Here is a 16,634-nt window from a genome sequence, read left to right on the forward strand (position 1 = left end):
TTAGGCCTGCCTTCCGTTTAATAACATGTAGCATCAGGATTTGACCATGTAAACCTATACATACATTGTATTTTATTATTTGGATACATTTCTCTAATCTAAATCAATATTGTCTGGATTACATTGGAGAGAGAGAGGAAGAGAGAGAGGGCGGGGGGAGTAAAGGAGAAAATAGGCTAAACCATGACAAATCCGAAACTATAGTAGTAAAAATATCTTATTTCCAGTAATGGCTCAACTGAAGACACACGGGCTAAAATGACCGTTGAGTTACTTGAAAGCACATAGGCTATTGCTGGGACTCGACAATAAATTATCCAGTAGATGGCAGCAGCTACATTGCAATAATTGTCATCAACGTCTGCTTGCCTGTATATCTGTTGGTAGCAAAATCTGATTTAATTATTGAAACATCTTTTAGAAAACAATTTGGTATAAATTAAGACGACACATTATGCCACCCTATGAATTTCCACACCAAAACTACAAAATAATGTAATGGGTAGGCTAATTACATTTCAATCATGACACAATTTCACACAACGTCAGAATGTTGAGCTGGCTATTATTTGTTAATGCCACATCTGACCAATGGATTTAAGTCTGCTGAGCATACGGTTGTGCGTGTCAAACATATGGGTTTATCCCTGCACGGGCCTGTCAATTCAGCAGGAACAGCTGTCAAACGTGAGATTAGCGGTGATTATTTGCCCGGTGAGCAGAGAATAGAATTAACAAATTAACAATCTCATACTGTAAATAGAAATACTCCAGAGAGCTGGGGAATAGTTTTACCTCTAATGTAATAGGGTCAGGGTTATTGTGACTAATGTGTGATATCGATTCCTTCATTTAGCTCATATTAGAACAGGAGACAATATGCACAAACTTCATGTTACTTTTGGATTTCAATATGTGCATGTTCATAAAATGCTTTCTGGAATAAAATCCGATATCATGGGGCCTTGGTTACATGTTGTATCCTGTGCTTGAACAAATACTCTCTAACTACTTTAAGGATCAAACATTGTTTGAAAGTAGAATACGGCGTTTATTTATTTACTTATTTTGAAGGAAGGCAAACATTTTAATGCATTACACTAAACTTAAATTAGTTAGCCTAATGCACGGTATATTCAACACTTGCAGTGTCCAAATGGATCGGGCAGAGAGCAGACAAAGCATATCTACCATAACAACAGCATCATTTTCCCACAGTCTAGCATTGCTTCTGAGATTTCGCTTGCACTGTGGGCGGCTCCATCAGGCTGCGAACAAAGACAGGCTTGCCACTGAGCCAACAGTGGACCTCGTTGACATACGTCTCCTATTTACGCGCCAATGGCGTCCGAAAGAGGGTGGGTCTTTATTCCTGTGGTCTGATTGAATCAGTCCCTTTTCTATTAGTTAAAGATACGGAACATCGGCAAGAACTGGGGGAATATTTGGACGAAAGACTGCACCTCTGGATTAACCAGCGATGTCTTTCGTAATTATGGCATGAGTGAAATGATACGCCACTTCAAAGCTTTCGCGCGTTATAGTAAACATTTTATCTTTCCGCTATTGTTGAATCTTCTAGTGTACAGGCGTGCATCGTTGAGAACTGCACAGAAATGCACTCTGAATGTGATGAAGCAGGGCGTAATTTATTTCGTTGAACCATTAATATCTCACGTTTTATTAGGGGCAGGTTGTAATTTATATTGAAATGCCTGTATTGGTTATATAACTGGATTTTCTCTTGTCATGTTAAAATCATTGCGCAGTGCAGTAAAAGAGGTCTGCGTTTCGTGTTTTGGATTGCGAATGTGATCTCTAAACGGTTTTGGCTGTGCATTACCTAATCAGTTCACATTCGATAGGGTTTCCATTCCCTGCAGATACATCAGTTACTGTATTGATATACTTTAAATGTTAGAAGCTCTTGCCAAGCGGTAAGAGCCCCTCTCCTAGGTTACAGATGAGAGGCAAACAATATCATCAACAACTGAAGTTGACAGCACCTTGGGAAAAGGATGCTAGTTACGGGAGGAAGCTCAAAACGTACAGGAACCATACCAAGATAATAGCCCAGCCCGGAATCGTAATGAAAGTTCTACGCAGAAAACGGATTGTGCTGTTTATAGCCTATTTTTTGCTGCTGGTCCTGACGATGCTGAACTTGGCCAACTACAAATGGACTAAGGAGCCTCAACAGTGCAATCACCAGATGAGGAGCACCACTTACCAGAGCAGATCAGACATCCGTTTCCTCTATAGACCCTCTCTGGCTAAAAAGAGACAGCTGGTGTACGTTCTGACCACCTGGAGGTCGGGCTCCTCCTTTTTTGGGGAGCTTTTTAACCAAAATCCCGAAGTGTTCTTCTTGTATGAGCCCATGTGGCACATATGGCAGAAACTTTACCCAGGTGACGCCGTGTCTTTACAGGGAGCTGCCAGGGACATGCTCAGCTCCTTGTACCGCTGTGACCTCTCTGTTTTCCAACTGTACAACAGCCCCGGGGGTAAGAACTTCACTTCCTTGGGTCTGTTTGGTGCAACACTCAATAAAGTGGTGTGCTCCTACCCCCTCTGCTCCGCGTACAGGAAGGAGGTGGTAGGAATGGTGGATGACAAGGTGTGTAAAAAGTGCCCCCCGCAAAGCCTTAGACTTCTGGAGGAGGAGTGCCTCAAGTACAACACCATAGTCATCAAAGGGGTGCGCATTTTGGACGTGAACGTTTTGGCCCCACTCATGGAGGACCCTTCTTTGGACTTGAAGGTGATCCACCTGGTACGTGACCCCAGGGCGGTGGCCAACTCCAGGATCAAATCCAGGCACGGCCTCATCCGGGAGAACCTGCAGGTGGTCCGAAGCCGGGACCCGAAACTGCGAAGGATACCGTTTGTGGACCCCAACCACAAAGTCAACAAGAAGGACGGTGCCGACTACCACTCCATAGGAGCCATGGAGGTAATCTGCGACCGTACCTCCAGGACCCTGAGAACTGCCTTAAGCCCCCCCAGCTGGCTCAAAGGAAAGTACATGGCGGTTCGTTACGAGGACCTAGTGGAGAGCCCCGTGAAGACCCTGAGGAACATCTACCATTTCACCAACCTGACCGGAAACCACGACATTGAGACGTTCGCCTTGAACATGACCGGCGGCTCGAGTTCCTCCTCCAAGCCGTTCATCGTGTCCTCCCGGAACGCCACCCAGGCGGCGAGTGCGTGGAGAACGGTTCTAAGCATCCAGCAGATCAAGCAGGTGGAGGACTACTGCCACCACTCAATGTCTGTGCTCGGCTACGAACGCGTACGAACAGCAGGAGAGGCCAAGGACTTGAGTAAATCTTTACTGACTGTCTCGAAACTGTGACAGAGTTCCCCACCAAAGACAAATCATTTGTTTTTGTATTTTCTCTCTTTTTTTTGTTGCATCGAGTGCCGTTTTCCGTTCATTGTGGAACTAAAGCTTTACTTTGAATCAGTGTTTGGAGTACAGCCGAGCCACACTTGGAATGTATTTTTGTTTGTTTCCATTGAATTGCGGGTGGTGTTTGAAGGGACCACAACTTTTGTATCTGGATAACTGGATGTGTTCTACAACGCAAGGCCTATGAACAATGACTTGAACATGAAAGCTGCAACTACAAAAAGCAACTGTATAATTCCTGTATCTTGTTATGATAACACTTCAAATTGGATGTTTATGGGGTTATTTTGAATGTTAAAAACCTCAGATTTTTGGGTTTACCAGTAACCATATTGTCTGTACAAGTGATAATAGTGGATGGGATAAAAAGACAAAAAAAAAAGAAATACATGAGTTTATTCTTTGAAAAGGTTGTGTTCTTTGTGAGAACTGTGTTGAGTCAGAGACAGAGTCAGAGATCATTAAAACAATCTGTTCCAGTGAAGAGTAGCAGGACATGTCCCTAGTCTAGGTACAATAGGTATTGGGATCATTTAAGTATGGGACAGACTGTAAAGCCATGACAGGAAAATCTTAGACTTGTGTTTTCTAACTGTCAATGGGAGTAAATCTTTGCCGTTTACAATGTTAAATTCTCTTACAGAAACACAGGTACTTTGGTAATTGTCTTGAGTTCAGACAACAAAAAATAGAATAACAGCATCTTAATTGAAAAAGACAGTGAAATAAACAATGAGCTCTCCATTTTAATTGAGATTATGACCATTTCCGAGCTACATGATTAGACCATGTACCACCGAGTAATACCATAGGTTTCAGGTTATCTACTTTGGAAGAATCACATGCTTCATTTTGAATCCACAATTTGTAATAACATGACCTGTTCAACCTTCTGCCAAGACACTATTTTTTTCTGCCGAAATATGAGTGGCCTTAGCTACTGTAGACTGTAGCGCCTTAGCAAAGTTGCTACAACAAATCCCTACGGAACAGATTCATTTACAAAGGAATGTTGTCAAATGGATACAAACATTATCCTCCCCCGGGAAGGAATGTGGAGACAGACATGGTTTGTGAAGGACAGGGTCAGGGAAAAGGATTCAGTCAGACAAACAATGTGAATATGGAAAACAAAAGTTTTCTCCACAACAAAAAGCTCTGCAGCTGAAAGGAATCTGTTGGAAAACACTTGGAACAGGCGGACTTCTTGAAAATCTCCATAGAATATCAAAGAATATATATTGTTTTTAAACATGTTTTTTATACGTATTTTTTTTACATAAGCAACCGTAGAATACCATTCCGTAGATGCAGTCATGCATTCAAGATTTAACCTTTGACAGGCACTCACGTCAAGGACACAGCTCTTATTAACATGAGGAAAACCATCAGTATTGTCACGGGGAGCCTAGCCTTCAGTATATTGGATTTGTTCTGAACACTGACTCACTCAAGGGGAATGGGTTACAGATATTTATCCTATAATGAACATTGGCCAAAATCCAGACTGAATACATCAGATTCTATATTTACTTAAATTAGCTGGGGCATCCTTTACATACACTGCTAATAAAAAACAATTAGAAGTGGAATCAGAAGTATTGTCTTGCAGCCTTAATCAATAAAGGACAAAAGGGGTGGGCACATAAAGATTAAATGGCATACATTTTAATGAGGCAAAAGGCATGGAGAAAGTACAATAAAGGTTTTACAAGGGCTGGAGGAATAGCTGAGCAAGTTGGTACAAAAATAACAATTCTAAGAATTAAAGGTTATAAGGTTATAAACGGCAAGGCACTGCAATTTCCAAAATGATTGACTCTGCTTGTGTGCGCGTCTTTGTGTGTGTGTGAACGCCTATTGGTTTATGTGAGAAGTGTGTGCGTCGGTTGTTCAAAAGAGTTCAGACCACCTGTGATCCTCCAGGACTCACTGCTGTAACTTCTGGTCCTGTCGTGTCCACAGCCTAGTCGGCTGACCTCATACAGCAGGGGAAGCTGGGATAGCCTGGTGGAGGCGGGGGGGACACCTCGCTGACATGCTGAGGATAGGTAACCCTCTCTCTCTGACCCCCTCTCATTCCTCCTCCCCAGCTGTAGCTGGAGCACTTCCCAGTCCCAGGTCTCCTTCCAGAGGGTCCTCGTGAGGCTCTGCGACGCCCCCGACAGACCCATCCTGGTCCCCCAGGGCTTCCTTCAGGTTGACCTCTGTACGGCCGACATCGGCATCATCCCGCAGCCGCTCCTGGTTCTGAAAATCACCGTAGAGAAATGGTTTGACGCCGTCATGACCTCAAAGTGTATATACAGCCCATGTGCGTCGTTAACTCTCGCCCATTACACTTGTTGTTCCAGTTGGCTCAGGATGAGTGAGTCCCGCAGCTCAACTTTGCTTCACTGTGGTGTCTTTTATGACGATAACATGTATTTTACGAGTTTACAAAAAGCGGGGTACATAACTGCAGTGTGTTGCTGCAGAGCGGGGCAGTCTTACCTCATAGGCATGAGGGCTGGTCAGGAGCCGAGCCAAGGGGCCACAACAGAGGGGCAGCGTGCTGGTCAGTGGAGGGCCGGAGTGTGTGAGCGTTGGCCTAAGATATCTGTGACCTGGTTAAGGCGCGCGTGTGTGTGAGAGAGAAAGTATGTGTGTGTGTGTGTGAGAGAGAGAAAGTGTGTGTGTGTGTGTGTGTGTGTGTGTGTGCAGGAAATGTGAAAGTACTGTGTGTTTGTGTGTGTGTCAAGTGGAAAGTCGTGTGGCATTTAGCCCAGTCCCAAGCCTAGCCCCAGGGCACCAACTGTTAACTTCTGTGATTGTTCAAAGTTATTACAGCATGTACACATAGGGCATGTGGTATTTCAAGTGGTTTATACATTTTGAAAACAAAACAGTTGATAAATTCAGAATGAAATATTTTTGTATTTGGCAAAAACGAAAGTTCTGAAACTCCTGATTGAACCTGATTTAATTAATGTTTCTTTAAATCAACAAATCAATACATCTATAAATTAAATGAATAATTAACGGACTGATACATTTAATTTCAGTTTCTTTAAGTAAACAAGGTTATAATTAAGCTACGATTAATTAACCCACAAATCCAGAATTAGATGTTAAACCCAAAAACTACTGTAAAAAAGGTTCCGGATAAAAGGAACCCAAGTGCAGTCTGTTTACATGAAGCTACAGCGATGACATTCAAGGAGAGGAGAAATGGACCAAATCTTTCCTCTCGTCACTGTTTAGCATGTGCTATAGAGTTTAGACTGAGGCTCGTAACATTAGGCTCAATCATATTTGAAAGTGTTCACGTGAAAATGGGGTCAGACATGGGGCCAAACTCCATCTTCATGTTCATAAATAATGCCATCGCGATAAGACAGTCTCCAGGAGGTAAAGTGGGGTCTACTTCTCCCAGAAGGGATCCACAGAATGAGGCACGTGAAACAGCAATGGCAGACAAGAGACAGAGTAAAAAATTGATGCGCTGCTAGGACTGCTAAATATTACTGAACAACAGTTTGTGGATCTCTTTTCAAGGACACTTATTCAGTAGGACATGGGAATAAGAAAAAGCCATGATAGTATCAATCCAAGTCCTGTCTGTCTCCGACATGAAATCATTTCCAAGACAATTATTTGCTTCACGGCCACAGCTGTGGGTGGAAGGATAAATAAGAACGAGAGAAAAGACAAGAGATTCTCTCTGTCGCTTCCACATCCTCTCTCCCGCAAGGAACAGGCACTGTGCGAGAATGGCAACAATGACATAGTCTTTTGTTCCACTGTCCTCATCTCCATGCCATAATTACACTTGGAGTACAGTCAGAAAGGAATAGGATAAAAAAAATGATATAGTCCTTACGAGGTGAACTTTAATGTTCCATCTTCTCCAGAATCCTTCCTTATGACTCATCAATGAGGAATGCCACTGATATCGTTTTCCATTTTCACCCCAATGTGCGACAACATTTCGTTTTGTTCTTTCACAGCTGCAGGCATTAGGGCTGTTTTTTTGTGTGGCGTTTTTTCTTCAAAAATGCTCGACTGGCGTCAGACAAAGAGTGCGTCAAACAAAGATTTAGTGGAGAGATAGTTGATTAAGGAATGTTGTGAGGGTCTTTGTGACAGAAACATGTCTGGAGCACAGCAGTGGGGGTGAGCGTGAACATCCAGTCTGGGGGTGGGAGGGTAAATGAAGAGCTGTTGGGGTGAGGAGTCGCCGTTTGTGGGACTGGTCGCACTCTCCTTGCAACCCTTTTTTTTTTGCACGCCTTGTGCCACTGTCCACAAAAAAAGGCCTTATCGCCCGTTGGACCCCAATGTGAAGCAAGCAGGAAAAGGATGGGATTGAGAATATGCGGGAATCTGAGGAGAGACATAACAGCAGAACACACAGTCTTCCTGCCTGGATGACAATATCTATACCAAAACGAAGAGCACAAGAAATTATTTATCATGGCTGTTTGGGGCTTTCACACAATTCTTCAACATTATCAGCGCCACGCGAGGGCTGTGGGACTCACATGCATCGTTCTGTACGCTTACAGGATTTATTTATAACTGGAGGGTGAGGGGGAGGAGAGAAGGAGGAGAGGGAGGAGAGAAGGTAAAGAGGACAGACAAGGGGCGGTAATGGGTTTGCTCAGTGCTTATTTATAGGGGGGTGGTCATTTTATTTCAGACAGGCAGCACAATAGACGGCCATGGTGATTATGAGCTCACAGCGTCCGACCGTTACAGTATGGCAGATGGGGGGGCAGTGCAACTGTGCTGCTTCAGTCCCACCACCACAATCACACACATCCTGATTGCATCAGGGTTCTGGCCAGAGGCCACAGTTTGTAAACTCCCTCACCTGGGTAGGATCAAAAGAGCCGTCTGTCAAGCATGTCCAAAACTGATGCTTAGACTGCGGCACGTACCAATCAGCCTTTGAGTTTAGCAAGCTTGGGAACAGGTGAAGGGGCAGAGCGAGGTGTGTGTGAGGTGGCACTGTAGGCAGCTCCATTCAGTGCTTGTCAGGCTGATCCCTGTTGAGACCGGTTCAAAGGAGCCGTGACAACGGGGCCTTTGACGGAGCAGGAAACACTGGTGACCATGACAGCTCGTACGCCTGCTACCCTCTCCTCTCACTTGCCCAGCAATACGGGATATACACACGCGCGCGCGCACGCTCACACACGTATATACACACACACACACAAGCATGAATGAACATATACACACATATACGTGTATATACTGTATATTTAAACATTTATAGTAAATTGACCTTCCGAGTACTTCAACACTGGCTGCAAAAAAAAACACTGCGCATCGTTGCTATGGATACAGACCCAAATTGTATGGAATACATGGGGCTTAGCAATGCAGGTGGTGGTAAGACGTCAACCTCGAGTATGTGTCTGTGTGTGTGTCTGTGTATGTGTCTGTGTATGCAGGGGGGGAGCAAGTGATGATTTACTACTCATTACTGAAAGATAAAAGCGCATATGCACATTCACGCACATACACATGCAAACACACAAACACCCACGCACACACACTCTCTGGATCCTTGGCTTATACACCAACTGACTCATAGGTTCCTGGCAGACTGAATATGCATCTCATTGGATGAGAGCATCTCTTGTGGCTCACGGATGGTGATTAGTTTCATGGCTAAGAAAACATATTTGGTCAAATGGGATTGAAAGCATTGTGACTGAAAAGAGGAGATGCATACAGTAACACAATGCCTAGATTGCTCACAGTGAAGATGCAATCATGTCACACCATTCCTGAAACCATCTTTAATAAATCAGAACCCAAACAATTACACACTATACCATACCAATGCAAGACTTTGAAATATGATCTCTGAAATGAGAATACCTAAGCTTGCCATTAGTAGAAAATGAATGTCATTAAAGAAATAGAACCTTGTTGTAGAGCTACTAGAAATCTGTTGTCCTCACACGATGATAGGAGGCAGTTCTCCTTTGATATTCTCTTTGCCTGGCCTGCATTTACAGAGCAGAGAGCCATCTGGCCCAGGGCACTGACTTCAAGAAGCCCACAAAAGCAGACTTTGGCTGCATCTATAACACAGGTTGATAAATATAACAAGAAATATCTAAGAAATACAACTCAGAGTACACACATATCCTATAGGTTCCAGGTTGCAGTGTAGTTGGAGCGTGACTGAGAAACTGTACACCATACCTAGGAACAGGACCCCCAAAAAATCTATGTTTGAATCCCATGTACATTTACAATACATTTAGTCATTTAGCAGACGCTCTTATTCAGAGCGACTTACAGTAAATACAGGGACATTCACCCCGAGGCAAGTAGGGTAAAGTGCCTTGACCAAGGACACAACATCATATGGCTGGGAATTGAACCAACAACCTTCTGATTAATAACCTGACTCCCTAAGCGCTCAGCCATCTGTACCACTGTCACATTGTTCTTATGACTTATGACAAACATAGGAGGGAAGGATTATCCTCAGCTAACTTGTTTGCTCACGGCCAATACTGATGGTGAGCCAACACAGATGACCAGCTCTCTATCTCAGGCTGACTGGATCATGTGGCTGCTATATCGCTCAATTGGGGTTTGCCTCTGTGTAATGCGGTGGTCATGACATTCTAGCATTGAGGACAAACATTTGCCCCCCACCCTCAACGGTTAGGGTTACACTCTCTATAAACAGGAGTTTATCCCAGTGACTGGTTCCCACACAAACACATTTGCACAAACAACTGGTTGATATACAACCACTCACATACACACATACAGTCATATATCTTTCTGAGAAAAAGAGTGTGGCCTGTCTCATACTGAACTCATTCACTTTTATACAGTACTGTACTGAATGGAAATTACATTCTAGGAAATGCAAATCCAGGGACTTCAGCATTTACCATTCAGGTATACATGTGTGGTGCATGTGCGCCTGTTTCTTTTTTCCTCTCTTCCTGCATCTGAATGTGTGTCTGTCTGTGTCGACGCCCGTGTGTGCGCGTGTGTTCTCCAATCTCTGTACAAGCTATAGGCGGAGGACGTCAGTGAAAGGATACTTGTGTTCCAGACGATGCCACAGGCCGGCTGTTGTGTCTACCCTGCCCTCCCCTGCTGCTCCCCTCTCTGTCCGACCCTGCGAAGCATGAGAGGGAACCACTGTTAGTCACAGCCACACAAAGACCCTCAGGCTTGTCCACCGACCATGCCTGATGGAAATACTGAAAACCTTCATTCCCCGGAGAGGTCTAGAAGAACATATCCAATGATACATCCCCCCCCCTTTTCTCTCTTTCCCTCTTTGACGGCAGGAACCTCAAACTCTCTCTTCCAACGGGGACATCTTGTTCTCAAGGAACAAGCGAACACGGCTAGCACCCTGCGGTTCGGTCGGGGTGGAGTAGGGGGGTAGGGGGTTAGGGGGCGGGGCTCTTCCCATCCGCCTTTGCCCCCCTCGGAGGAGCCCGACTCTGGGCAAGGTTACACTTGGCCATTTCCATAAGAAAGAGTCCAGCGTTGGGGCCCTGCGAGCCAGGCGGCTAGCCTTACCCTCCGTTGGGGATGCCGTTGTCCCTCCCCGCACCATTCACAGCCCCCCCCAAGCCCCTTTCCTAGTCTCTCATTATACTGAGGAGATGTTATCTCCGTCCGCGCACACAGACAACGGCAGGGTCAAGCGAGAAGATGAAAGAGCAGGGGGAGACCGAGGGAGACAGAAGGGAGAAAGTCGGAGGGCCCTGACGATGGCACTGTCATTCCTTTTCGAGAGACAGAGAGAGAGAGAGAGAGAGAGAGAGAGAGAGAGAGAGAGAGTGAGAGAGAGTAAGAGTGAGAGAGAGAGAGAGAGAGAGAGAGAGAGAGTGAGAGAGAGTAAGAGTGAGAGAGAGATGCAACAAAGGGTCCAGGCCAAATTCAAACCCATGCCCAATAAATCAAATAAGTTGTAACCATACAGACCAAGTGTACTTCTTTAGAGAGAGAGACAGTGAGAGAACATATCTTCTCCTGGCAACTCGAACCCCTCTCAAATCCCTTCTCGACGTTGATGTCGCAAGCGGTCGAATACACAAGAACGGGGAGAGAAGATAAAAGGATAAAAGCCTGCATGAAGCGTGAAGGAGGACAGAGGAGGAGCGGGGATATTTTTGATGCACTGTGTCAAATTCTGTCATGTTTCAATCCCATGGGTCAGGGTTTGATGGAGGGCATGACACGGAGAAGGGCATATCTGTCAGACTGATTGTAGAGGGGATCTTCAGTAGGCAGCCCTGTACCCTGGAAGGTGTGTTGGTATTTACACGTTACCTGAACTGAGAGCTCGTCTTCATCTGCGTCTACGCCAACTCTGTGGGGGGGGGGGCAATGAAAGAAAAGTTGATTCAGCATGTATAATGCTTTATGTGTGCGAGAGTTCCCTTACAATTGTCCATTTTTATTGTATCTTTGCTGCTTCATTTCCTGATTTTCCTCAGCCATCTACACTTACAATGTAAACACTTATTAGAATGTGTATAAAAATGTAATACAGCAACATGTAATGCCATGGAAAGGATCCACATGCCTCAGTCCCTATAAGTAGTAAAATCTGGAACTGAAAAAGGGATTCAGGTGAACGGCATCAAAGCCAGTTACAAGTATACATGCTGTGGTAGCGAAAATCTGTCTGATCTGATCTGCCTCACCCTTTAAAAAAACGGCTGTGTAGCCTTCGTTGAACGACAAAACACTGCGAGTTGCACTTGATGCGCAGCGCTGATCACTCCCTGTGCGGACCCCGCTTGGCGCTAAAGCGGTGGAGGCCCAGTTGTGGGCTTGCTCAGTGGGATTCGAAAAAAAGTGAGTCCCCCAACTTGCCAGTGGTATCGCCGGCCAACTGTCTGATTTCAAAGCGAGACTTTTATCTAGAGGTGCCCTCATGGATGTAAATTCCGTTTTTTCTGCACTGACTACTGATTATTGATTTATTCTTCGAAGTACTGCCACTTCACCATTTGTGTTTTCATTTTTGTGCAACTTCCCCTTGAATGAAAGTTTGAACTACCCAATTGGGCACTGAGAGCTAGACAGCTGGTGTTCTGTTAGTACAGCACTAAGCTTTAACAGTAGGCCATTATTGTCATAACAACCTGGCCACTTGCGGGACACACTGCATCTACTGTGTGTGGATATGAGTGCGTGTGGGAGTCTCCTAGTTTGCTTATACCAGTGTGGTTTTCTTTCTCCAAATGAAATGTGTGTGAATGCTCTTATCAGAGCCTCCACTTTAGATGAGGTAATCTTTCTAATCACTGGTATATTCCTCCCTCTCCCATTCTTTTCTCTTCTCCTCTCTCGCATTCTTTTCTCCCTCTCTCTTTCCCACATGTTCCTGATCTCCTCTCTTTCCCTCCGTCAATGGAGGACAGGAGAGAGGGATGGGGGTGGTGAATGGATTCGTGTTGAGATTGCTCAGGGGAAGGGGGTCTGCTGGAGAACAAAAGAGCGGAGCCGATCTGTCATTATCGCCCTGTGCACTTACAATGAAACGTATGCCAGCGGGGCCTACTTAGGAGCAAGCTGCATCCCATCTTCCCATTTGGCTATGGGTCGGTGTGTGTGTGTGGGTGTGTGTGTTTTGGGGGTTGGGGGTAGTATGGGGCAGGCTACAACATGCACAAACACTACTTCATTGTAAATCTTTCCCTTCATCCCGGAAAAGGGCAGGCTCTGTCACCGACTGAACATGAGAGGGAGAAGAGATAGATAAGGGAAGAAAGTTGAGAGAGGAATGATAGGTGAGAGAGAGAGAGAGAGAGAGAGAGAGAGAGAGAGAGAGAGAGAGAGAGAGAGAGAAGAGAAAAAAAGAGAGAGAGAAAGAAAAAGAGAGAGACAGAAAGAGTAAAAGAAGGTGGGAGACGGAAACAAGGAGAAGGGAAGAAGAATAAATGGGGTAGGAAAGGAAATGAAAAGGGAGTGAGAAAGATAAGAAAAAGAGATGGAAACATAAGAGTAAAAATTTACAAAATTAAGAGCAAGAGTAGAGAAAATAAGAAATCGGTGTGGGGAGAGGAAATGATTGAGAATGAGAGAGAGGGAGGGCGGGTGGGCTGTGGGGGAAGAGAAAGTCCTAAATGGGGCAGAAGAGAAATAATGAGAGGAGGAAAAGAGAAAGGGCTACCACACACTGTGGGCGGTCTAACAGAGGCTCTCACAGTGAAACTTGATCCTTAGTGTCTCTGTAGAGAGACAGGGAACACACTGACAGGCCGTTATCGCTTTGCGGACTTGCAGAATGAGAATGTTGAGACCTTTCTAGAACCTCTTTCAGGACTTCTCTCTTAGACAGCAGCAGCATAGCTAATACCCACTCCAACACTTCGATCAGTGCAAATGAGTGCAGTACCAGACTAGCCAAAGCCAGCCATGCAGTCCAGCCAGCTAGCCAGAAGGAGAGCTGAGCCGGGACTAGCAGATGGTCTGCACAACCCAAGCCAGCTCCTGGGTTCTGTGACTAGTATGGCTGGAAGCTGGTGCCTTGGGGAACTTACGTGACAGATTTAGCAGTTGACTTGACTCTGAAAAGCTACCTCAGAACAGCCCAGCTGTCGCCACACCTGGCACCTACCCAACGCCCATCAAGCAACAAAACACCAGGCCCTTCGGCAGTACCCAGGCTCCATTTAATCAGTCCAGGGGGCATCTGATCTAGCCCCGGCAGAACAAACTCACCCAGCTCCAGCTCTGAACCTTCTGTCTGAACCATCTCCTGCTGCTGGAATGAGCAGAGGCCTTACTGAGCTCCACCAACAGGCTGACACCCTGTCTCCATCAGGGAGACTCCATCTCTGATGCTCTTCCTTCTGCTGCTGGTCCCTGGAAGCCTGGGCTGCCTCTAACTGGAAGCCTAACCCATCAGCGAGAGAGGACAGCTGAGCTCAGCATCCCCCCCCCCCCCTCCCCTTCACACACACACACGTTGGCAAAAGGACATTGAGATGGGGGCAAAAGGACATTGAGATGGGGGCAAAAGGGCGTTGAGATGGGGGCGAAAGGGCGTTGAGATGGGGATAAAAGGGTGTTGAGATGGGGATAAAAGGGTGTTGAGATGGGGATAAAAGGGCGTTGAGATGGGGGCAAAAGTGCATTGAGATGGGGGCAAAAGGGTGTTGAGATGGGGGCAAAAGGGTGTTGAGATGGGGGCAAAAGAGAATTGAGATGGGGGCAATCTAAGGACCTCAGGTCTTCATGAGATAGTCCACAGCAATGTTTTACTCCACAGACATTTCTGGCTTTCAAGCAACACTTTTGAATTACAAGATTTTGTTATCAGCCATGGTTAGTTGGTTTCAAGGCAACCTTGAAGTTATGGACAGGCCGGGCACACCCTTTCACCAACGCCCACTCTTCAGTGTGCTAGTGGGTGTGTGTTTTTGTGGGACAATAACACCAATGTTCATCAGCTAATCTGTTGAGTCATGGCTTTTTAAAATGGGGAGCCAAAGAGGTTGTTGCTTCCTCTGGCAATAAGTGGGGCTATTTTAGGTACAATGACTCAGCGGCTGATATAAGTGCAGATTGGAAGCCGTCGTTGACACCCGCTAGCCTTCTAGAAAGATACTGTACATCTGTGAGATCTGTATGTAAGATCTGTATGTCACTGTTTTCAGTTTTTTCATAAACGTTTGCCATCCATTCTGCATAGGAAGTCTGGCTCCAGGGCTAATGACTGAAACCACTTTGGAATGCAATATGGCCACTTGACTTGACAAATGTTTTCAGTGTGCACTGAAGCAGCAATGTGCCAGTAAGAATGTTACTGGCACCAGACCATTGTGCCTGATGTTCATTTAAAAGCACAACCACCTGTCCAGTCAACCCTAAATCGTTTTTCCGAGACAAAGTTTTGAAATTGAAATAAAATGGTCAACTATAAGAACATTGTAAACAAAGCTGCCCTCTATCTTGTATTTGTCCTGATTTACGTTCAACACCAAATAAAATGGATGTTTTGTGTAATAATATAGGAAGTAGTACTCCCGTACTCGTGCAGTCGTTGTTGTGCTTAACCTTTAGGAAAGGAAACTGTCAGTCAGTTGAAATACCACCGTTACATACACATCCAATCAAGCTCTCGGATGTGTGACAGGGTGAGCTACTAAAAAGGGCTGGGAACTCACTCACGGCGGAGAGTGAGTGAGTGCGTTACTACTATGAAGAGCTTTTCTTATTAACTCCCGCACTTTAGCCTCCACCCTTCGGAACTGCCTTTTACTCTGTCAGGGGAAATGATGGATATCATGTAGGTCTCTGCCCCTGAAAGCTACCAACCAATGCTGCTGCTCGTGCAGCAGGCTAATAGCTAACGCTTTGTGCTTTTGATATGGTTTATGGCACCTCAAGTGTGTTTTGCGTAAATGCTTATGGGCTCAAAACGAGGCAAAAAGTATTGCTAATGCGTGTATTACGATCCACAAATGTAAAATGTGTTCCACAAATGTAAAATGTGTTTCGGAAATGTAAAACATGTTCCGTAAATGTAAAACGTGTTTCACAAATGTAAAACTGTTTCTGCAAGTGTAAATTATGGAAGTAAATCAGTGACATAATATTTTGAATTTTAGGCATTGAATACTTAATATTGAAATTAAAACAACCCTAAATTCTCATATGAATATATTTCAATGTAAAATAAAATGTAGGTTGCTCAAATTTGAGCCCCAAAAATGTTATCTTAAAAAATTCAAGACCCAAAAATTTGGGACTATCAAATTTGAGCCGAAAAATGTTGAGATAAAAAAATTGGAAACAACTATTTCGTATTATATCACAGTTTGCTTGCTGTTCCGATACATGCAAGTGATTGTAATCCATGGGCTGCAATGTTACACAGACATTAAGTCTTTCTGGGGTCTAGGTAGACTAGCCTGGCTCTGCCCTCCTACGTACTTCTGCTCAATTTAGATTTTGCTTTTGTACTGCGTCTGGGCTTGAGGTACGTAAGTCAGATGTCTCCGGTTAACCTTCTACCTATCCAATCAGCAAACAGAGGGAGTGTCTGAGAACGATGACGTTGTGCACTAGTTTGTGTTGTAGTTCCATAATGGCGGAGGAGAAAGATGTGAGCAAAGCCATTTGGTCCGTTGTGGCAACACTGCCGAATATCCAGAAGTTAAAGCCGGAGCAAGAACAATGGGCCTCATTCACCAATATCTTCCTAAGTTATTTCTTA

At 44.9% G+C, this 16,634-nt stretch overlaps 2 protein-coding genes across 2 annotated transcripts in view; one reads left to right on the forward strand and one right to left on the reverse strand.

Moving 5' to 3' along the window:
* Positions 1-1,348: 1,348 nt before the first annotated feature.
* On the forward strand, positions 1,349-4,131 carry chst2b (carbohydrate (N-acetylglucosamine-6-O) sulfotransferase 2b). Its single transcript, XM_084702760.1, has one exon. The coding sequence runs from the start codon at positions 1,964-1,966 to the stop codon at positions 3,359-3,361; it is 1,398 nt and encodes a 465-aa protein (XP_084558886.1). The 5' UTR covers positions 1,349-1,963; the 3' UTR covers positions 3,362-4,131.
* A 933-nt stretch (positions 4,132-5,064) lies between these two features.
* Positions 5,065-16,634, reverse strand: part of LOC146275252 (sodium/hydrogen exchanger 9-like) — a 68,707-nt gene continuing 57,137 nt past the window's right edge. Inside the window, exons 13-16 of the mRNA XM_084702759.1 lie at positions 11,732-11,771; positions 10,486-10,562; positions 5,912-6,017; positions 5,065-5,668 (exon numbers count right to left, since the gene is read on the reverse strand). Coding sequence (XP_084558885.1) covers positions 5,495-5,668; positions 5,912-6,017; positions 10,486-10,562; positions 11,732-11,771 — 397 coding nt within the window. The 3' untranslated portion in view covers positions 5,065-5,494. The remainder of the gene's footprint in view (positions 5,669-5,911; positions 6,018-10,485; positions 10,563-11,731; positions 11,772-16,634) is intronic.

Source organism: Hypomesus nipponensis, chromosome 8 (assembly GCF_054491055.1).
Source record: "Hypomesus nipponensis isolate SF chromosome 8, ASM5449105v1, whole genome shotgun sequence".
Taxonomy (NCBI): Eukaryota; Metazoa; Chordata; class Actinopteri; order Osmeriformes; family Osmeridae; genus Hypomesus; species Hypomesus nipponensis.

Excerpts from the sequence above, each read along its gene's own strand:
- chst2b (XM_084702760.1), top strand. The coding sequence starts at position 1,964 with ATGAGAGGCAAACAATATCATCAACAACTGAAGTTGACAGCACCTTGG.